The sequence below is a fragment of the Tigriopus californicus genome, chromosome 3 (genome assembly GCF_007210705.1).
Source record: "Tigriopus californicus strain San Diego chromosome 3, Tcal_SD_v2.1, whole genome shotgun sequence".
NCBI classification, from domain to species: domain Eukaryota; kingdom Metazoa; phylum Arthropoda; class Copepoda; order Harpacticoida; family Harpacticidae; genus Tigriopus; species Tigriopus californicus.
This window is the reverse complement of record NC_081442.1, coordinates 5,726,176-5,748,518: the sequence shown is the minus strand read 5'-3', so window position 1 is coordinate 5,748,518 and position 22,343 is coordinate 5,726,176. Positions and strand designations below refer to the sequence as shown.

At 42.1% G+C, this 22,343-nt stretch overlaps 4 protein-coding genes across 10 annotated transcripts in view; 1 reads left to right on the top strand and 3 right to left on the bottom strand.

The window, feature by feature from the left end:
- Positions 1–1,540, top strand: part of LOC131877443 (ets DNA-binding protein pokkuri-like) — a 36,919-nt gene extending 35,379 nt beyond the window's left edge. For all 4 annotated transcript variants that reach the window (XM_059223115.1, XM_059223113.1, XM_059223114.1 and 1 more), the window contains one exon: positions 123–1,540. In XM_059223115.1, coding sequence (XP_059079098.1) covers positions 123–552 — 430 coding nt within the window. In that variant the 3' untranslated portion in view covers positions 553–1,540. The remainder of the gene's footprint in view (positions 1–122) is intronic.
- Positions 1,541–4,609: 3,069 nt separating this feature from the next.
- Positions 4,610–6,999, bottom strand: LOC131877444 (uncharacterized). The gene is made up of 5 exons (XM_059223116.1): positions 6,805–6,999; positions 6,480–6,743; positions 5,744–5,917; positions 4,949–5,044; positions 4,610–4,867 (listed from the first exon to the last, which is right to left on the bottom strand). The coding sequence occupies exons 1-5, from the start codon at positions 6,844–6,846 to the stop codon at positions 4,703–4,705; spliced, it is 741 nt and encodes a 246-aa protein (XP_059079099.1). The 5' UTR covers positions 6,847–6,999; the 3' UTR covers positions 4,610–4,702.
- Positions 7,000–10,722: 3,723 nt separating this feature from the next.
- Positions 10,723–22,343, bottom strand: part of LOC131877290 (coronin-7-like) — an 11,913-nt gene continuing 292 nt past the window's right edge. The window contains exons 2-17 of one of the 4 annotated variants that reach the window (XM_059222897.1): positions 22,247–22,339; positions 16,897–17,239; positions 16,629–16,826; positions 16,356–16,559; positions 16,123–16,205; positions 15,803–16,058; positions 15,447–15,743; positions 15,248–15,346; positions 14,996–15,175; positions 14,483–14,882; positions 14,206–14,418; positions 13,957–14,132; positions 13,544–13,885; positions 13,170–13,468; positions 11,528–11,798; positions 10,723–11,454 (exon numbers count right to left, since the gene is read on the bottom strand). In XM_059222897.1, coding sequence (XP_059078880.1) covers positions 11,434–11,454; positions 11,528–11,798; positions 13,170–13,468; positions 13,544–13,885; positions 13,957–14,132; positions 14,206–14,418; positions 14,483–14,882; positions 14,996–15,175; positions 15,248–15,346; positions 15,447–15,743; positions 15,803–16,058; positions 16,123–16,205; positions 16,356–16,559; positions 16,629–16,826; positions 16,897–17,208 — 3,351 coding nt within the window. In that variant the 5' untranslated portion in view covers positions 17,209–17,239; positions 22,247–22,339 and the 3' untranslated portion in view covers positions 10,723–11,433. Of the gene's footprint in view, positions 11,455–11,527; positions 11,799–13,169; positions 13,469–13,543; positions 13,886–13,956; positions 14,133–14,205; positions 14,419–14,482; positions 14,883–14,995; positions 15,176–15,247; positions 15,347–15,446; positions 15,744–15,802; positions 16,059–16,122; positions 16,206–16,355; positions 16,560–16,628; positions 16,827–16,896; positions 17,240–22,246 lie in introns of all 4 variants that reach the window. The other 3 variants (XM_059222896.1, XM_059222898.1, XM_059222899.1) reach the window with 3 other exon arrangements.
- On the bottom strand, positions 17,436–20,644 carry LOC131877291 (DDB1- and CUL4-associated factor 5-like). The gene has a single exon (XM_059222900.1). It carries the CDS (start codon positions 19,655–19,657, stop codon positions 17,537–17,539), a length of 2,121 nt encoding a protein of 706 aa, XP_059078883.1. The 5' UTR covers positions 19,658–20,644; the 3' UTR covers positions 17,436–17,536.

Sequence of the window (22,343 nt, the reverse complement as noted above, 5' to 3'; positions counted from 1 at the left end):
TATTATAAGGCACGTCATTAGTTCAGGAACGAGGTCGATCTGTCGATCGACTTTTCTCGATGATCCCTCTGATTGGGAGCATTAACAAGGAGCAAAATTTAAACCTCTCGTTTCTTTTGCAGATTTCTGAGGAACCCAAGTGAACTGAAGAGTATCAAAAATATTTCCCTTCTACGTCAACAAATGGAGGCTCAAGCCGCTGCCCACAAACTGGCTTCGCAACAGGCCGCCCAACAAGCCGCACTTCATGGTCTTGCCACCGTGGAGGAGGGCTCTAACGGGGGAGACGGAGATCGCCCCGAGTCCCCGTTGCAAGGTCCCATTACATCGTCCTCGTCATACGATGAACCCACAGACCTGTCCATGGACACCGAGGAGAAGCGAGCTCGCCTTCACGACCGGTACAAACGGGAGTTCATGTCGGAGCAGCGCTCAAGTTCGGGCTCCTCGGCAGAAGCGGCCATTTCAGAGCGGGATCGAGAGCAACACGAGTCTCGGTTCCATTATTCGCATCTCATTCCGCAGGTGTCAATCAAAACCGAGAATTTTTGAAAGGATCCCAACTCTGACTTGATTGAGATTGTTTCAATGAAAAACAAACACTTGGGTGATATTCGTTCGATCGAAGCCATACACACACACACATACACATATACACGCTACACATTCTTACACAAGCAGTGAAACTGGAACAGGTTAAGCTGACCTCTGAGGTCGCTAGCAGTTTTTCCTTCTCGCTGATTATGGCTCCTAATTATGGCAAACGACAAGATAATCGATGTCTTGTAACACTTCTCCTATTGTAAAATCGTGCTTTTGTACACGTGAATGTGTCTTCCACTTACAGATAATAGCACTATCATCCCAACTATCTAAATTGATGCAACAAATGTAAAATTCTAAACGATGACAAACTAGAGAACCCCGAATTCGCTGATACCCGCCCCATCCCCGTGTCCGTCTCTCAATTGGCCGCAATTCAGATTTCAGCTTGCTTCTTCACGGGTTTGCTCCTCACTTTCACAGTACATCGGCCAAGATTTGATGGTCATCTTTAACCTCCCATTGCCCACCTACCCGCCCCGCCCCGCCCGCGACAGACAGATTCAGAGATACTTGAAATAATCGAGTTTTCTGAATGTACAAATTGACCATGCTTGATCCTCCCCCTACCTATGGAAACACGACGAAACACCAATCTTAAGATTTTTCCGGCTCTTTTTGGCTCTTTCCCTCCCTGGAGAGTCCGGTAATTTAAGTTTTACCCGTCCAAGATCTGGTGTCTGTCTGTTTTCGTTCTTCGACATTTCCTCACTCACACACCCAACCTCGCCCGGAGGCCCCAAAATGATTATCTAATCTCTGTCTGGCTCGTTTTATTTACCCCTCGTACAGAAAGGAGGCCTAATCCTCTATTTAACAAACAGATCAAGAATATTAATAGTCTATTCAGCTCAACAACTATACATTATTCTCTGGAAAAATGAAGAAATGTTTTGATATTTAGGAAATAATAAACAAATTGTCACATGTACTAAAACAGGCGTTTCCGATTTTTTTTCCTACCGAAGTCTAGCGTTGCTAATCAGGATTTATCATTTAATTGGTAAAACAACTGTCATGATAGGACATGAATCGGAAATTTTATATGCCCCCAAAATGAACGATCCACTAAAAATATAGTTATTTGACTTTCTTTCATTTGCAAGGGAGAGGGGCAGGAGGGGGGAAAATGGGAAACTGACACGCTGAAAATGAAAAATTGGCAAAAAGAAGAAAATCACACAGGAATGATTTATGGAGGGTTAAATGTTGGCAAGTGATTTGATAATCTGCATAAGATAGCATGCAAAATATCCTTCATAAATCCCCGCTAATGTTTCTCTTAGAAACAAATCTATCAATTTTTAGCGGGCCATATATACATTATTTGTTCAAATTAGAACACCTAAACGAAGACGCCTTAAGCTAGGAAGAAGATGATGATGAATATTGCCACATCACTAACGAGAACTGTGATTACTTAAATCAAGATTCGTTTAGGGTTATCAAGACTCCAACATCCTGATTAGATCCGGCTGATTTTATCTTTCTATTAAACCTTTTAGAGACTTGTTACTTGTCACTATTTTTCAAGAAGAGAGAAATAGGAAAGGACCATGGGCCCAGAGACGCTTCTTCATTAGCACAATATTCCAGCTCTAACTGAGATTGCATCAAGTTGAAATTGACCCTTGGTACAAGGTGAGTCTTATGAAGACTCTGTTCCTTGGTGCCCTAACCTTTATCATACCTCTAAATATCGCCGTTATCAATCATTACAAGGATACAAGTGCAGAATGTAAAACATATTTCATCCAGCGTAAGAAGGCTATACTATAGCAATGCACTTTTTACCAAGTTAACAAATCAGAAAAAACGTCCTGCAAGGTACCGTAGTGGGACATCGAAGCGGGAAGGGAATGATGATATCAACACAGTTTTGAGGGAGGTCACTTGAACTTTTGAGGCCACATAGGGTTTTGTTATAGCACTAAATTACAGCTTTGCACCATTTATCGTTGAAAAGAAGTGTTCATCTTAACATTGCATTTAATGAAGTGCGACAATTTTCCTCTTTAATATATGTAGCAAACTCTGTTTAGCTTGAACAAGCTGTTTTTAAACTCATTTTTGTTGCGTCAGCACCTTCACTGTATCAAAATTAGGCCCTTGACCTCTCAAAAACTGTGGCCACGTCATCAGACAATTAATCCAGTGCTGCCCTAACAAATTGTTATAGTGATTTTGATTTGATTTGGACGAGATTTTTCTGATATCCAATTTAGTTATGCTTTGCTGCTCAATTATTTAACTGACAAAGGTATTAGTGGGAATGTTCGAGTGTGGCTCAAAAAATTTCTGATGGGGTCTCACCCGAAACGTTAAAGTTGACGCAGTACTGGGAGACACGCAAAATGTAGCTTCTGGTGTGCCCCAGAGATCAATCATTGGTCCTTAATTATTTATCATTTTTATTTCACCCTTCCAAAAGTTATCCCTTCAATCATCAATCTCGTCATATGCAGATGACACAAAGTTAGTGTTTGGTAGAAATTCATATTACAATCAAGACTTACCGAATGATTTAGATCGGGTCTATGAATGGGTACACGGACAAAATATGAAACTGAACGTCAGGAAATTTAAGGCCATGTCTTTTGATCCCAAGGATATAGGCACACCATCATATCTAGATGACTGTCAAAACCCGATATAGGTAGTCAACTCTATTAAAGATGTAGGGATAATCATTGAAAACCAAGGAAAATTTGACGAACTTATCCAGACTAAAGTGCGTGAGGCTTTTCAAACATGTGGATGGATATACAGAACTTTCAAATCCAGGGATACGTTTACGATGGAGACTCTTTACAAATGTGTAGTTCAGCCGCACCTGGAGTATGCTTCCCCCATGTGGGCCCCGATGACCGCAGCAGGGCTAAATAAGAAAGAAAAAGCGCAAAGGAGCTTTACAAGAAACATTGCTGGTGTAGACGACCTAAGTTATTGGAGAAGGCTCCAGTCCCTTGAATTACATAGCATTCAACGAAGATTCGAGCGATACCTTATTCTTTACATGTTCAAGTGTCTCCATGGTCTTTGCCCCAATCCAGGCGTTGAACACTCCCAAGGTGACAGAAGAGGCATTACTTGTGCCATTCGACAGAAGGCGAGTTCGTTTGATAATAAACTCTTCAAGAGCCTAAAGGCTTCTTTCGTTTTGAATAGAGCCCCTACACTCTACAACCTTTTGCCCATACCTCTCAGACAATTCTACGTAGTAGATGAGCCCTTGCCTAGTTTTAAGCGAGACTTGGACCGTTGCCTGCAAACGATTCCCGACCAGCCCTACGTTCAGGGGTGCCTCAAAGCGGCAGGTACTAATTCGTTGGTAGATAATTTTTTATAAAACATAACTTGACTTGCTGGAAAATCACTCCTAAGCATCGGCTAAAAAACCGTAAAAAGAAAGGAAAAAAATGTCCCATTAGTTCTTAGATTGCAATTAAAGGCGTCCAGAAACGTTAACTAAAAGGCAGTTATTATATTTTAGGATGCATCAAACAACGTTTCACAAATAGGAATCTGGCGAACTAAACCAATGCGCGTTTGCAATCGTCTCTTTACAACAGAACGCGTCTTTCAATAGCCCCCTTACGCTGCACGAAATATGGTTTAGGTTCTACACTTCATAGGGCGCTTTGTGAGTCAGCCTCTACCAAATGAAGGGTGGATTGGGGCGATTCCTCTTTATTGAAATATAATGCGTTTGTGTTGATTTTGGCCAATTCTTTCAAAATCTTATGTTTAATTAGTGACTTGGGTCACATAATGTCCGGAAAAAAATCGCTTTCATGGTATATAACGAGTAGTTTTTTTTAGCAATCCACCGTCCGTCTTCCCGTTTTGTTTGGGCTGTCTGACGTTGTAAATAAGGGTCCTCATACTGATCTCTCTTTACCGTCCACACATGTCTCCCTTCAGGCTTACAATTAGAGAACATAACAAAATAAAAATAATGTGATCCCTTTTTTTCGCTCTTCTATATCAATCAAAAGGAACAAAATAAATTCGAAATTTTATTTCGCATTGCATTATTTTGATTTCCTAATTTGTCTCTTTTTAGTGAAACTACATCATCTCATTAGACAGCTTTCATTCAAACCTTATCAGTATCACTATCCTTCTCTTTTGATTCGTCAAATTTGAACTCCTTGGCATTGAAACCATCACAAAGTCTCGCTTGGCATTCTTCAATCTCCGATGGACTGGAAAGATTCTTCTCGGAGCATTCCATGTTGCATTGGAGACGCCGATTGAATGTCTGAAAGATCAAGCCAGATCGAAAAGGTGTCATTGTTACCTCCCCAAGAAAGCCATTCCAATTCACGTGAATGCGTCATACCCCAAAGAATCCTTGAACATTATCGATCACCACGGACGAGATCCCACTCAAAGCGGCACCAGCAATTTTCCCGAACCTTTGGAGTTGCTCAAAGTTCTGGAACAGAGAGCCAACGATTCAGTTGAGAAGTCTCATTTTATTTTTATTATTTCAATGAACTGTAATGGTTTTTGATCGAGTTGGAATTGTCCAATGAGCTACATGCCTACAGTGGAAGTGCATTCTTCTGCATGCCCTGGGCCTAAAAGTGTGCAATTGTCAAGAGCGAATTGGTTACCTTACCTGCGAGATTGGCTGTTAACGTCATGAAAGATCAGATTTGCTGATGTACTCGTAATGCAGCATTCTCTGTTTGGGAGGGTCTCAGGAGACGGCCATGCAATTTTTAGTACTCGTATCAAGAGTTTGAACTACCCGCTTACGACATGCGAGGGAGAGGAGCCCGTTCCGGAAGTTCAGATTGTGTGGAAAGATACGTCAGAGACAAAGGAAGTTTATTTGGATAGTCGAGAGAGATAAATACTTTATGTTTAATTTCAAGATCATGCCCTGTAGATTAGAATAGTAGATTAGAATACAAGCGTTGGCTATTTCTTTGTTTTAAATTGTAAGAAGACGAGTGACTTTCGTCTACTTGGGATCCACAATTTCAGCGGCGTTAGAAAGGCTTGGGACAGTTGTTGTCGTCTCCGTCGTTATTGTAGTAGTAGTTATTGTTGTTGAAGTTATTGTCGATGTTGCGGACGAGGGCTGGCTGATCATGCTGTCAACCATCTTTCCAACTATGTCTGTTACCTTTTTCAAAACAGGCTGGGTCTCATTGGCCGTCTTGACCACGCCACCAACGAACTGGGAACTCCTCTCGATCACTTCAGGCGCATTTTCAAAAGCCTGCTGACCGGCTTTGAGGGCTCCACCAGCTACAGCTGCTCCGGTTTTCAACAGACCATCCACGGTTTTGGCTACTTCCTATAAATATGCGATGTTTTGACACACACGCTTTGACAAATCGACCTTACCAAGATACTAATTTTGGTTCACAACAGTCATGATGATTTTTTTACCTTAAGACAATTCACAAACCCAACGCAATTCATAAACATACAAGTCGATCTTGAAATATAACACCTTCGCATGTTAACTTGCCATAGTTCACGAAGTACTTCATGATTTGGCTTCCAATCAGCTTAATAGATTCAATGACGCCCATGGATTTGCAACTCCATATGTTTTAATGTCTATCATCTAAACAATTGATTATCAATAGAAGAGTAAGGCAGAGCTAGATTGTTTAAGTTTCAGATTATTCTGACAGAAATGACCTACATACATAAGCAGCAATAATACAATTTTGAAAATGAAAAGATAACCAACTTTTTCCATTACAATAACCTCTAAGAACAACTAAAGATATTTCAAACTCATTTCCCCAAACCTCTTAGGTTGGCCATAACGTTATGAAAGTAGTGTTGGATTGAACCCGACTTTGATTTTAAAGTGTGACAGAACGAAACGTTTTTGAGAAACTTACCGGATCTTCAGACACTTTCTGAATGTTTTTAGCCGCTCCTTGGATTACGGTCAGGGATCCACGGATCAAATCGAACAACCCTTTCATAAGTCCACCCAAAGCTTCTATGGGCTTTTTAACGGAGTCGTCATCATCGTTGGTGGTTACGGCCACCTCTTCATCCCCGTCGTTAGTCGCCTTCACTACGACAGCATCCACATAATCGTTGTCGTTAGCCGGTGTTTCCTGGGGCACTGGAGAACTGGTGACCAGGACGATCAAGACCTAGAGAGCATTGTAAATGTTTACAATGACATGGTTTCAAGTAACAAATGAACCGACCTACCAGTACAATCCCACAGGAAACGAATCGAATTGTTGACTTCATTATTGGACGCTCAAAGAAAGCACCAAGATTTTGAATGATCACTAATTAGAGACAAGTATTGGACTCAAAAAGTAGTAATACCAAGCCAATTCTTTGAGAAACAAGTCCTCTACACACGAGAGTCAAGACGGGTTTGAAGATTAAAATAGAGTTGAGGAGGTTCAAAATGCCATTCGTTGTCATGGTTCAGAAGCCTCTGATAGCAGAGACGCCTTAAGGTAGGTACGCGTAACTACGTCAAATACACAACGTACGAGGAGTGTGTATCATGTGTGCCATCCCATTACATTGGCATCCACTAGGAGCCCGTCATTTTGGAGTTTTGGAGAGCGGATGCACCTTACAGACTTGAATGGTTTTCATTAGTTGTAACCTTCAGTATGTAGCATGTACATGGATTCAGGGAACTACAAATAATGCCATTAGGCCACACACTCGAATACATCCAGAGAGGTGATATTTGTTTTTCTTTGCACTCGTTCATGCCTCACCTACAAAACGTACATAGTGCATACAGTGAATCAAGGGAAAGAATGAAATGTTGCGCTAAAACATACAGTTGCCCTCAGTAATATTGTCAGTTTTTAAACAAAAATCAATCAAAATGGATTTTTGATTTTGTAGTCAGAGAACTGTGTGTGGTTGGACCACTGAAAACCCGTTTTTAAGCATCTTTAACGGGTATTAAAAGTTGTCCTGACTATGACTATATTCTAGGTACTGCTCTTTTTAGAGAAGTGCTTGCTTTAAAATAACAAAACTTCCGAAATTCTTCAACATATATTTATCTGTAAAACAACGAGCACAGTTGGAAAGAAACCATGGGAGCTAAGTGATCTAATGTACACGATGGAAGCACGACATGGTTTCCTAGAGGACATGGGTTCGAATCTCTCCTTTGGAGAAAAAAAACATATGCTTGTTGGTAATCAAGCGTCTCTTGTAAAACAAGAATTGCTCTAAACAAAAGTAGCCAATATTTTTTGTTACTTATGTTGCCTAATAAAGTGTTTCAGAAACATCCTATACTTTGTTACCCATATTGCATAAAGAAAATTGTTTTTGAAATATCTCGACTAAATCTTAATTTGAGCAACTTTTCTTTTCTATGAATCTATTTTGATGCCTTCTATTGTTAGAATTTTATTTCTCAAAAAAAATGCTGCAACCTAAACAATCGTCGGAACTTCTCCCAAAGATTAGAACTCAGCTTTGCTTTAGGACTTGGGTAGGCAGCTTCAACAAAACGTGTCATTTAAAAAAAAGAGATCTTTCTAACGTTCTTGAGTTTTTGAAAAAAAATATTAGCATGTTACAATAAGGCGTGCACCCAAGGATAACTCGTAAGCTTATCTAAAAATGGGTAATAGCAATCCTTCAGATGACGATCTAGATTCGGAGTGGAGATCAATGCACATTTTTTCTTAAAATCGAATATTGAGGCCACGTGAAATAGCCAGCAAAAAGCAATGCATATTCATCAATCAATAATTAATAGCTCAGCTGTAGGTGCATACACGTACGTAAGTTCAGAGAGAACAATCAACGCCTCAATTGATGTGAACTTTCCTCTCACTTTGGATTTGATTCAAAATTCCATACCGTGCAAGATTTGAATCCAGGTTGAAGGAAACTAATTCTCATCCCAATTTTGTTAATTTAACTTTATAATTGTTGCGCTATTTAATCGATTACGAATTTCCTTTTTAGGTAAAAGCAACGTTCATTTGTAGTATGAGATGCTGTCTAATTTGAAACTTGTTTGTACCCGGGTAGAAATAGTTACCTTACTAAAGATCTGTAGAGGTCAAATATTTTGTGTTCAGGAACTCCAAATACTTTCTCTTCAGGAACTCACATAATCATAGGGTTCAAATTTACTCAAATGCACCTTGCTCGTTGGTATACATTTTTAATATTTTTAATGCACCATTGTTATCCAAGTTGTCCCAAAAGCTAACTTCACACTTTAAATTTTGCAAGTTTAGGAGGTAGAACGTATTTGCTCCTTCAATATTTGGCTTAACCGCTTACATTTGGACTCCCTCAAATGGCGAGGTATACATACTATGTTTTATCGTAAGATAAATGTATCACAAAACATAGTTTCGAAATAGAGAAATTGTATTCACTCCACTCTCGTTTATTACCGGCAGTTGAATGATTGTCCGTTTAAGGCAAATTCCGCCATTCCGCATGCTTGATTAGAGCTCTAAATTTAAAGCATCTCGCCTTTTTGTGTTTGCTTTCACTCAATCAAATTTTAGCGTACTGCAGACACTATCAACAACTGTATACGTTTTTGCACTTTTTGGTACGGTTGATGTAACAGTGGTGAATCTTTTACAACAAACATGTTTGGGGGTTCTTCGGGATTTTTTTGTATTCTAAAAATGACTTTTCCCATCTAGCTTTACGAACAAATTTGACAAAGCAAATGAAAATAACATTGATCAAGGTGGCAAGTCTTATGCAAATAGCAACTCATCTTTTTGTGAAATGTGTGTCTTTATTACTTGTAATACTATGAAGGGAAAATTGGTTCAGCAACAAATCAAAAATCTTCGATGTCTATAAAAGTGGGAAATTGAAGGACTGTGTTGGAAAACAGTTGAACCTAATAATGAACCTAATTCTCACTTACCTTGTTATTTGAAAATTTTACCTCATGCGCTTCAATTTGCTATGCATTGTGGTCATAACATATGATTAAGTGTTTGATAAAATACCAAGATTTCTAGTTGCTATTTTCTTTGCTGAAGAAACAAACCGAACAAATTTTGTTAAAAAAGCATCTCTGAATGTATGTAGGTTATATGAATATATTGAATCACTTAAAATACATCAATAAGTATCACTATCCAAAACCTATCCAAAACAATATTATTAGTACTCTTAGCTATGGTATGCACTGACATGAAATTTTAGAAATTTATATTTAACAGATGCTTGGTTATTACGCTTTGAAAATTTGTCACTTTCTACAATGATTATTTTCTACGTACCAAAGATTTTTTTCATCTTATGCTAAAAAAGGTTTCTGAAACTTCAAGATCAAAAATTCTTTCAACTTCTGCTTCATATGGGAGATTGTTCCAGAGTTGGCTCTTGGGAACGTTCCGGGTGGTCCTTTCCGTTCTGAATAGCGAGGTTGTTCTCATTGGCTAATCTAGCCGGTATGGAAGAACCACCAGATGCCTTGAACATCTAACTGTTGGAATTGGAGGAATTGTTGCCTTGCATTGATTGTGCAAAAATATTTCCTTCCGCGCCATTTGATTTTGCGTTGGCACCTGGGCTCTCTAAACAGGAAAGCAATAGGAGCATGTTCACCTATTTCTTTCCTGCAATGAACTTCATCACTAAGTATTAGAAAAATACCCGGATTTGCCAAAGCAGAATGCAAACTAACCTACATATGTAACTGAATGTTTGCATCAGTACTACGGGAGACGGTAAACATAGCCTTTGAATTTTATTCAATATTAGACCTTCTCGAAATCTGCTTTTAACTAAACCATTGATTTTTGTCATTACTACGGAATGCATCGACTGATTCTGACCAAATACATTTCTGACTTCAGTCATTCAGTTTTCATTTAAGTCATAAAAAGTATAAAAATTATAGATATCCAGCATGTACAGTATTTTGAGATATGTAATGCACATCTGTATCTGTAAGACCCAACGTTGATTGCAACTTCATGATTGCATTATCGACCCCAACTTATGGATTTTTTAGGCCTAATGCTGCAGGTATGCGTTTTTTTCTGTTTTGACCCTTTCTCTTTTGATCGTCTTTTGTCGTGCCTTAAAACCTACTCATTAATCAGCCGCTTATAAAACTAAGAGAAAGAATAAATGTTGCAAAATAGATAAGGTTCTTCAATTTGTACGTTAGACAAACAATGTATTTATTTCACCAAACAGGAATGTTCAATAATCAGTAATACAACACGAATCATAATGAGCATTTAAAATCGGTAAAAATATCATTCGGTTTGACTGCGACAACAATCGAAGTATAATGACGGAAAGCGGGACCTCGATGATCTATTTCTATGGAGAATACTTTGAGAGAGCAAATTTGGAAGATTTTTCATCTGGCCTTTCTAAGCCTGGCCGTAAAATGGGAATGCAGAGGGTGATGAAACTGATGATATAAAAATAGGAATAGTAAAAAACAGTCAGAGACGAGGTCGAGCGTTTTGGACTTTTGGAGTTTCAAGTGATGACTTGTTATGAAAGTGACGCTATTTTGATTTGGCATTAAAAGAAAAAGAGGGGCAATTCATTTCAAGGCATTTTGATTAGTGGATTCATCATAAAATCTTTGGTGCCATCTCCTTTGCTCAAGTCTTTGGGAGGAGGATTTCGTTCACAGGCCATGTTTGTACCAGTCTCGTTGAATGATGAATGTAATAGCAGAAGAGTTCATTCTTTTGGTAGGTTTGTGTTTTTTTGGGTTGATTAGATGAATTGTTACTGTAGTTTAAGAGCAAACTTGCAAAGACTAGGAGCAGATGCTCTTCCTAAGGTATTTATCAATCGATGCATGTTCAAATAAGCGAGCCAAACAGGCTTGACTCAATCATCGTCCTCCTCTTCCTAAAGAAAACAACAAAGCTTTAATGACAAACGAAAAGAGATGACACAGTGACAAAGGTTCCAAGATACATACCCAGTCCTTCTCATCTGCACCTTCCATGTCGTCTTGTTCCAATTTCAAATCCATATCGCCCATCATGGTGCTGACACTTTTTTCAATGTCCTGCTCCTTTTGCTTGGACATTTCTCGAGAAAAGGAGTTCAAGTTGCCGCTCATCGAAATATTCGGGATGGCGTTGTTGTTTTGTTGAGGAGCAGACGTTCGTGTTACGGTGGTGGTTACTCCTGAGCCTTCAGAAAGGTTACGCATGTCGTCGGGTTTCAGTGAAACGCGTGAGCAAGATCTAGAAACAAGTTAGGTTCAATACTGATTGAAAGTTAAAGTAAGTCTGTCCAAAAAAAAAAAAAGCCAGATGGAAGTTACTTTGTGACATACATGCGTATGATGTCAAGTCAGGTGTTTCCCAGGGCTCCATTTTAGGGCCACTCCTTTTTAGAATATCCATTGCTCCGCTTCAAAAGCTTAATATCACTACCAGTATCTCCTCTTTTGCTGATGATACTTAATTAGTTTTTGGCAGGGATGGTCAAGACTCCAGTACTCTGGTAAGACTTATGACAGAATCTACTCTTTGGTGGCTGAGAGTAATATGGTAGTATGGCCTTGAACGGAATGAAATTCCGCTCAATGAACTTTGGGATGATGCCATTAAACACTCCAGTCGTAGAAAATGGAGGTCATGATATTGAGCGGGTTTCGCAAATGAAGAATTTAGGTGTTGTCCCCCAAAACAATGGAAAGTTCAATGAGCATATCTAGTTGAAAATTGGCAAAGCTTTTCAAACATGTGGCTGAATATATCGCACGTTTAAGTCCAGAGATAGTAAAGTTCCATGAAAGATTTAGGGGTAGTTTTTCAAAATATTGGAAAGTTCGATGATCATATCCAGTTGAAGGTGTGGTTGGATATATCGCACGTTGAAGCACAGAGATAGCATCACGATGCTAACTCTGTACAAGCCGATTGTTCAGCCTCATCTTGAATATGCTTCGCTCATGTGGGCTCCAATCAGTTCATCAGGTTTGCACAATTTTTTTTCACTCGGAACATCGAAGGTATAAGAGAGAGTTCTCGTATTGAGAGAGATCAAAAAAAGTTGGGACTGTAAGAACTGTATTCAAAATCATCCATGAGCTTTGTCCTAACCCAGGTTTTAGGGTCACTTCTAGTGACTGTAGAGCCATTTTGAGAGCACGTTCAAGCCCTTGAGAATCCAGACTGGTTAGAACAATGAAGTCCACCTCTCTTCCTTCTCGGGCTCTTTCATTGTTTAATGTGTTTCCCTATCATGTTCCTACAGAATACGTAGATGTTATTGATCCGGAAACATCTTTCCAGTCAAATTTTGAACTAAATTCCAGATCAACCCTACATTCAAGGGCTAGCTCGGTCTACCAACTCAAAACATATAAAATTTACGTGATAACAGTCAGACGAATTATAATCATTCTAATTAATAATATCGGGGATTACATTCCTTGAAGAAGTTAGAAAAGCCCGTGAAAACCCAAACCAAAAAGCTCCAATGTCATCAGCCAAGTTTTGCACATAAAGATTGATAGTTTGGCTAGTGTCAAAGGGTACTTACCCGATTGGCTTGTTTAATCGTCGATTACGCATTTCCATTGATCTTTTTTCTGACAATTTACTTACTTTTGGCTTCCCTGGAGCCATTCCTCAGCACTTATGGTGGGCTCCCAAGTGACTCTTGTATCGGGAAACAGGTCATCTTGAAAGAAAGCCGTTTTTACTCTCGGAACAGTGAACGAGATCGGCTCGATTGTCGAGCTCGTGAGCCTATAAGCTCGGGCAAATTCCACATCCCGAACATTACAAACGTTCTTGGGCAGAAAAGCGAATCCTTGGTGAAGACCAGCGGGCTTGTATGGGGACAATGGGAACAAATGAGGGGCATCCGTGGCAACCTCAAAAGTAGTCACAGTGCTTTCGCCCTGAGTGATGTAACAAAAAAACACAAAATAAGCGTGCTTCACTTCAAAGCAATATATTCAGTGATCAGACTTTACCTTGCCAGTGAGGAAGAGAGTACTGGAGTCGTGGTCGTAATATGGGACTAGGATCGCGGGACTCACATCCAGAGTCACCGAGTTCACCAGGGTTAGATCTTGAGTACGGTACATCATGACTTGGCGCTCAGATTGGCGACTGAAACCTGTGACGATGAGGTATTCACCATCCAAAACCCAAACAACTCGAGCTCCTTTTTTGGGAATGATTTCGCCTCCTTCCAAGATTGACCGAGATCCCTTCCGAGGATCAAATAGGCGAATTTTTCCATCACGGCAGACCGTGGCTAAAAACCGGCCGCACACGCTGAATTCGACACTGTACAACTGGTCTTCATGGCCCTGTAAGAATGGAGTAAAATAGTTCTACAAAGAAGTCTCGGTTCAAAAGCGAAAAAAATTGCGATCCTCACCTCCAGTTCGATTTGGGGCTCATTGGTATTGTTCAAATCCCAAATTTTCACGGTTCGGTCAAAGGCTGCAGTCACGATGACATCCTTAGCCAAAGGATGAAACTTTACGATTTGGATCTTGTCCGCATGAGCGGGGAAAACAGCATCAGACTTGTTGACTTGGTGTGTAATACCACCTTTCAAGCCGAAAAAATGACTATTAAGTAAGTTAAAGATACAAACAACAACCTTCATCAATCAACACCCCACCTTTGGGGATGTTCCAAACCCGAACGTGTCCATCATCGCAAGCCGTAACTAAACGGTTGGTATCAAACGGATCAAAAGCAAAATCCATGACAGTCGTTCCGTTGATTAGGACAGGGGTGACTCCATCAGCAATGCGACCGGGTTTACGAGTCTCGAACAAAGCGATCTTTCCTCCCGGACCAGTCAAAGGTACCGCAATCCGATCAGCATTGGCTGAAAAAAAAATGACCTATTCAAGGGGTGGCTTTGGGTAACCGGGTAGGTCGGTTAGTTTTACCATGAACAAAATTGCACTCTGCTGGAACAGTCCCGCCAATATTTTTCAGGTTCTCAAATTTCCCCTTAATGAGCACATCCCCTTTGAGATGTTTGAATTTTGAAACGCGGCAGAACATTTTGCTCACGGGGCGTTTTTTCTCTGGCTTTTTGTCACTCTCCATAGTCGACTTTCGATCATTGGCGATGAAAATGTTCTTTGACCTCAATTCCACGACGACATCGTCTTCTTCAGATTTCTTGACCATCTCTTTTTCGGGGATCTTCCCCAACTTATTCTCCTTGTTCTCTTCATCACTTGGAGTTCTCTCACGAATGGATGGGGGTCGGGAAGTGGTACTTCCATTCGATGATGACGTCGTTGTTATTTCTTGACTCTTTTGAGTGTTTTGCTCCAGCATCTGCAAGGATTGTTCCCAAATGAAAGCTAGATTTGTATATGTATTTTTGACAATGACATCAAAACTTCTTGGCAATGAAAAGACGTTCACAAAGCTCAACGGTTTACACGCACCCTTTTTCGGTCTCGAATGCTGGGTTGCCTTCTTAGCATGGCCAGACCTTCATCTGGCTCAATTTTTGGTTCCTGAGCAATGGATGATTGGGACTGGTGACCAACAGAGATTGGCTCTTGACTTGTGACATTGCACGAGGACAAGCGAGGACTAGGACGTGGTTTTGGACTTTCATCAAGCTTCAGGACAAAAACAAAACGATCCACAAAATCAAAAACCGTACTTCTTTCCAAGCGAATGGTGCTTCTCACCTTATTAACTTGCGGAGGAATGTTTGGCTCAGATCCATTCTCGGATATGTTTGAATTAGATCGAGATACAGCTCGTGGCTTAGGATTAGGCTTCTTGAACTAAGGATTAAGGGACAAATAACGTTCAAGGTTAGTTTAAGCGAACAGCATACGGGTTAAGCAAGCTTTCTCAGGATCAGGACATATCGACCAAGCATACCTCGTTGTCCGAGCTATCGGAGTCTTTTTTGGTCCCAATGTTTTCTTGTCCATTTTTATGAGGAGTTCCGTTCGAATGGGAGCCGTTTTGAGTTACACCTGACATATCCTTTGACCTAGGACGATCTTTCAGAGGCTTATCTTGGAATACAACTAGTTTGTCAAGAGGCCTTTTCTTTGGATCGAGATTTATGGTTGGAGTCATTTGGTTCTGCCCTTGTAACCAGTTCTCAGGTCCCATAGCCGATTCCAATCCGAAAGTTTCAGGGTATATGTCAGCATGGTATTCACGGTAAGACTAGAACCGAGATATTATCAAATAAATTCAATTCATGGTCAGCATATCCAGTTACTTACCTTTCTTGGGACCTGCCAAGTTACGGGAACAATCGACGAGTCACAAAGTTGCAAGACACGGTTCACTTCTCCCTGCATTACATCCATAGATCTTTTGGGCACCAGACAAGCTCCTTTGGTTTGGTCACCACTGTATTTTAGGCCTTCAATAATGTGGGGCTCGTTCTCGGATATTTCAATAAACTGAATGTTCCGATCACCTTTTCCGCAAAGGAAACACATATTGGTATCTGGATCAAACAAGGGAACCAGAATTCTGAAATAAAGCAAATATAAATACAATAACAACACTTCTTTCCCCAAAATTAAGCCTATCATACCCAGAAGACATGTCCAGAGTTAGGTTCTTTTGCGGAACACTCAAATTTCTCATGTCACGGATGTTAATTTCACGCAAACGTTCCTGAAAGCGCAATTAAAGTGTTAGCTGGAACTTCAGGCAGACTTTAAGGGGCATAAATCTTGTCAGAATCAAACGAATCAACTCAACAAAGAACAAGGAAACGAAACGAAATGGCTTCACAAAATATGGCCAATTTCAATTAATGCTTACCCCACTGAATCCAGTGGTCAAAATTCGGTTCGAATTCCCAATCCAAACCACTTTGGAGTCCTTCATGCCTTCGTGCGACAGACATTGGTTCACTTTCGATCCTGATCTCACGTCAAATATACGCAATTGAAGGTCTTTGCTTTGAGAGGCAAACAAATCTCCGGATTGCTTCCAAGCCACACTTTGCACTTCATCTTCATGATCCTGAACAATGATCCAAATATTTGCAGAAAACAAAAGGATGAATGCTACAACCCATGGCTATTTGTTTACCTGCGCGTTGAAGACTTCTTTTCCCTCTATTATGTCCCAAACAGAGATCGAGTTGAATGAAGAGGTTGCCAGAACTGAGTCCACATTAGGATTGAAATTCACCGTTTCAATACGCCTAGGTTGCTCAGGCAGCACGAGTTCAGGATCGCAAAGACCATTTATTGGCATACCGGACGACGGGATTCGCCAGAGCTTAATCTGTAAAAAGTCCATGCATCTCATAAAACAAAAATCGGCTCACACGTCAATTTCAGTTTGCATCACTTACGTTTGAATCTTGAGAGCCGGTTGCTAAGAGACCGTCATCGAATGGCGAGAACTTAAAGTCGGTAACCATTTCACTATGGGCATAAATCAGCGGGACATTGGCCTTATTCTGGCGCCCTTTCGCATCAACTGGTAACACCGCAAGATTTGAGCCTTGAATATCCCAATTGAATGCCATATAGGCCGCACTGGCAGCAATGAAGTTGCCATGAGATCTGTAGCATCCAATGGAAAGGTCACGAATGGTATTCTCAAACTTGGGCACTATCGGCGCCGCATTTTTGTACTTCGAGGCCTTAAACCGCCAAGCCATGACTGCCCAGCTTCACAGAGTATCTGAAAATCTGTAGAACCAGACATAATCAGTGATATCTATAAGATAATTCATATCGAGATAAACTCTTACTTTGACCTGAACTAACTTAAAGAAATAAAAATGTTTTCAAACTCTTGAAGACGTGTTTGGATACTTATGTAAATAGCTTGATAATCATCTTATGGTTAAGCTTGACTTGCGACGAAATCACAAATTGAGACGACTTATTTTGAGGACTGGTGTATTATTTTCATACGAACTTCTTAAGGACAATCACATCAAAATAGACCAGATAACTTGGCTCAAAATTGTTATAAAAACCAATTCACTCGCTTCTTCTACAGTGATTTCGGTAGCCACGGTCACGAGCCTTGCCTTTGGATGAGGACTTGAACTTAATGGCATTGGTCTCTACCACAGCCGGGCTTTCTCGAGATGCTGTGGAAGTGTGTGCACCGAACAGAGTTGAAGTACTTGCTGACGGAGTTGGACAAGTGACTTGATCATCACCTAAAGCTTGAGGGGCCAACATAATCGCGTCCTCAGTGGCTTGATCAGGGGGGGGGGTGTTATCACAGACATCCGTTTGTTGCAAAGCGAGAAGAATTTCCTCGCGAACTTTGTCTTTGTTTGATGACGGAGCCGGAGGGCTCACCTTCAAGGCCTCAGGAACAAGTGAGGCCGCTACAGCCGATAAGCTAGAACTCGTAGAGGTCATCGACGAAGATGCTAAGAGGGAACTGGTGCTGGATTTGCCACTCCCAACCGAGCTAGAACAGAGATGAGGAGAGTCGCCCGAGTCTTTCAATTGAAAGTCCTCGTCACTACTCGTGTCTTCAGTTGAGGAAGTGGTTACTATCACAGATCGAGCATTACTCAAACTCTTGGCCATGTGTTCGGGATCAATTTTACGATATTTCTTCGGACGATAATGCCGCATAGTTTGTTTGCGGCGTAGAGCAATGAGCCTCTTAATCGTGGGACGCGAATTTTTCTCTTCACTTTCAGAACTGTTTGAAGTTGGTGAAGAGTTGGCTGAGGCTGTTCGACTTTGTGTGGCCGAATCCGAATCGGAGTGATCCTCTTCAACCTCTTCTTCTTCAAAATCCGAGTCTGTACCAGAATTTCTAGCGCTATCCGTCAGCGAATCTTCATCCGAGGATGTCAAGCCCTCTACATCTCTCTGAACAAGCGAGTCGAAAAAAGCGATCATTCTCTTATTTTCTTGAATGGATTCTCCGGAGTAGTCGTGGGTCATGTCGGATCCGCCTTGAACCACAAGCTCAATGTATTCTTGTCTGGAGTAAAGCCGTCTATTTTTCGGAAAGGAGGAGGATTGACTGACTCCAGCATCTTCATCCGAACAAAATGGCAAGGTACTCCACATTTTTACCACTTTCTCGACTCCGGCCGAGGCAATGACGCCCAGCTCCTTGTTAAATCTGACCTGATTGACTATTGAACGGTGTCCTCGGAGAACCAAATGGGCTCGGTTAACCCACGTTTCGTCTTTGGTGGGCAATTTCCAAAGGTATAGATTAAAGTCATCTGAACCGGACATAATATATTCATCATTAAGTCCGGCGAAAGAACAACTCTTCATGGTGCAGCTATTGTAATAACCCGGATGATCGAATTCGGCAACGATCTCTGGCGATTCAATATTAAAGACTACTGGGGGTAGTCGTCGTCGCAACCCGAGCAATCGTCGACCAGCTCCGTCGAAGCAAACCGACATGGCGGTTTGTGAGCGGTTGGGGGGATTTCCATACTCAAGTACGCATTTGCCCGGTTTTCGAACATCCCACAAACCTAGGCCATATTTTTGGTTGGCCGTTGCAATTAATCTGGGGTCTTGAGGATTAAAGACAGCCGAATGGAAGCTAAAGGCATATCCAGCAATCTGAAGGGGATCCTCACTTGCGGGCTGTCTCAGATCAAAGAGTTGAACTCGCCCGTCAGAGCATGCCGTGACGAAGAGGTTCTCGTTTTGAGGGTTAACATCCACCCCATACACTGGCTCGTCGTGCATGAAAAGATCCAGGGACTTCTTGGTCTCGATGTCATGGACCAGAACCATTTCATCATTGCCTCCTGAAAAAATCTTGGTCGAATCTTGATTAAAGCTCAAGCAGAACACGTTGGAGTTGTGAGCATCGTCCATGGGGTTATGAGGGGTTTGCTTTGTTCCATCCAAACAATCGTTGATGTTCCAAAGGAGAACGCGCCGGTCGTCGCCCCCCGAGGCCAATAGATGTCCGGGCTTGGAAAATTCCAAGGCATTCACACACCCAAAATGTCCCAAAAGATCGCGTCTGAACAAGTAAGAGGTATGATCCAGCCTTTTTTGCAGATAAGAGCGATCATTCCATGAGCTTGGACCTCGGTACTCTCGAGCACCCAGACATTGGACCAGATTCAGTGGCAGCCGACTAGTTGCAGCCATGTTTGCTCCCAATTACGGCGAGGAACGGCACAACCAATGGCACATGTTCGAATAAGCACAACTCGTGGAGGTTAGGTTCGCTTTGGGGATGTTCCAACCAGCTATCGAGTAAGGAGTCTTGGCCAATGAGGGAGTCCTCTCCGATTGAGTGAATTGGATATTTTGAGTCTTTTCTTCGTCTTGGTCGAGCTAGCTCTTCTGTCTCTGACTACAAGGGTCGCAGCAGCCTGATGATGAAGATGGTGATGAGGAGGTTAAGGAGCAATAGACCTGATGTTGGTGATGGCGAAGGCGGCCGTCGATCATCGGTGAGTGCATCAAGCCTCCTGGACTCTTTTTCTATCTACCCGTCTGACGTGGAGAAAAAATCCTTCCTCCTATTCACAGTGAAACGGGGTTGCCTTAGTCGTCCATGAAGCTCAGCTAGCAACTCAAAGCAGCGAGTACTGTCTCTTTAAGATCCTCCGCTCTACCCTACACCCAGTAGTCGCTTCTCTAAAATTGGACTCTTTCAGCTCAATAGACCTAGAACCGCATTACTACTACTACTACTACTACTACTACTACTACTACTACTACTACTACTACTACTACTACTACTACTACTACTACTACTACTACTACTACTACTACTACTACTACTACTACTACTACTACTACTACTACTCTTGCTATCCCTTAGTAGTAGTTGTAGTAGTAGTCGGGGAGTACTAGTTAGGGAGTAGTAGTAGTAGTAGTTGTTGTTGTTGTAGCACTCCGAGTTCTACGACAACTAGTACCAACACCGAGAACTACAAATCCTAGTCATAGTCGCCTCAGTCTCTCAGCCTCCTCTAACATAATACACCAAGAAGACTTGCTGGTGGAGACACTGCTCGAACACAGAACTACTGCAATGTGTTCTACTCGGTTCAACTCCTACTCTTCGTATTTCTATCGCGGCTGCGGCTACAAGTCCCTCTCTTTCGAATGCAGAGCTCGAAAGAGGGGCAATATTCACTGAGTATTATATACACACTCACTAGTGCACAGACCAGTCTACTGGCAGGAAGGCGAAAGGAGGGAAAGAGGAAGAAAGACTCACGAGCGAAGAGGTACATAGTAACTACACAAAGGCAAGGATGATCTCTACAGTGTTGGCCCGCTCCTCACTCTCATCGCCTCTCGGTGAGATAAGCTCCGACTCGCGAACCAGACCAGAGCCATCTTCACTACAATGGTGGTGGCAAATGCACGAAAAGAACGGGGGAAAGAAGCTGGGCAGAAGGACGTCCGTCGGACTCTCACAGTGCAGCATAAGCGGCTCCTGCACTGTAAAGCAGCGGCAGACAAAAAGAACCGTGATAGCCTTGCGACTTTGCCTCCATCATCGGTCCACGAGAAAGAGAGTCGCCCGAGTGACTGGTGGCATGCAGCTTTTAAACTAGAAATACTCTATGTATGCTGTAGAACTGTAGAAGGGAGAGAAAACGATTGGAAGGGCCAAAGAAGACTCAGCGAAGAGAAGGGCAGTGAGGACGAATCATAACACTTTGGTGTGGCAATGACAGCCGAGTGTTCAAAAAACCACACAAGACACGCCATGCCAGCCCCAGATGATGCCTTCCTGGTTGGACCGCAGTTGAGCGACCCTATTTTGGGCCGACGTCCGGTCGGTGGAAGCGACATCTTTTCCAGCCTTTCTCTGCCCATCAGGTTGTGAACGAGGTCTTTCTTTCTCGAATGGATCAGCAACGGACAGGTTCATCACTAGCCGAGTAGCCACCATCGCCATCACCTACGAGTTGATCCCAGGATGGTAATCAGCTGGGCAGCCCGAAAAGCCCCGTGGCCACGACACATCACCCGGCTCAGGGCCGAGTGAGTGGGTGCTTCATCGAGGCCCAGCAGTTCCAAACTTAAAGTCACTTCACCCGGTACTCCTACCTCCCTACCAACCTATATATTGCTGGGCTTGACATTCACTGCTTGCTTGGTGCCGACTCTAGAATGAGGAATTAGCAGATCGAGATTGAGTTGCCGGAAAGGCGTGAGGGGGTGAGGGGAAAGATCCCAGTCATTGCAGGGCATTCGTTCGACCAATGTGCCACCAACCCTATTAGCTCTATAGAAGTACCCAAGGGAGAGCCCAAGCAAAAAGGACAGTGGTACCAGAGGGAGGAGCGGTGCATTTGAGCAGGATATCCATATCCAGGGGAGAGACTTGCTCGGCCCCGACAGACTTTGGAGCTGCTTGAAGCACCCGCCCGCCGGATCATCATCATCATCATCGACGTATCTCTTGAAAAGGACGGATGTTTTTGAGATTGAGACTGGCCACCAAATCGACAGACAGCAAAAACCAAGCCGGTAGTTCAGAACAACACCAACTGGAAAGTTGGGAGCAAACCCCGACCCAAAAAAAAGATATATCCTAAAAAAGAATCCTTTCAAACTATAACCCCACTGGTTGCGTTGGAGTAGCGGGAAAAAGAGAAATTCATCGGTATTTGTACAGCCAAAGGCCAATCAATGGTCCTCCTCATCCATGAGTGATTCTCGTTCAGGCTGACCAGCTAGCCAGCCAGCCAACTAACCGGCGGGACTTACCTCAAACTTCACTCGGTTGACAAGCTCAACCACGGCGGGGACGCACAACACAACAACTTCTTCCAGCACACCAACGCCCTCGATGAATCAACCAAAG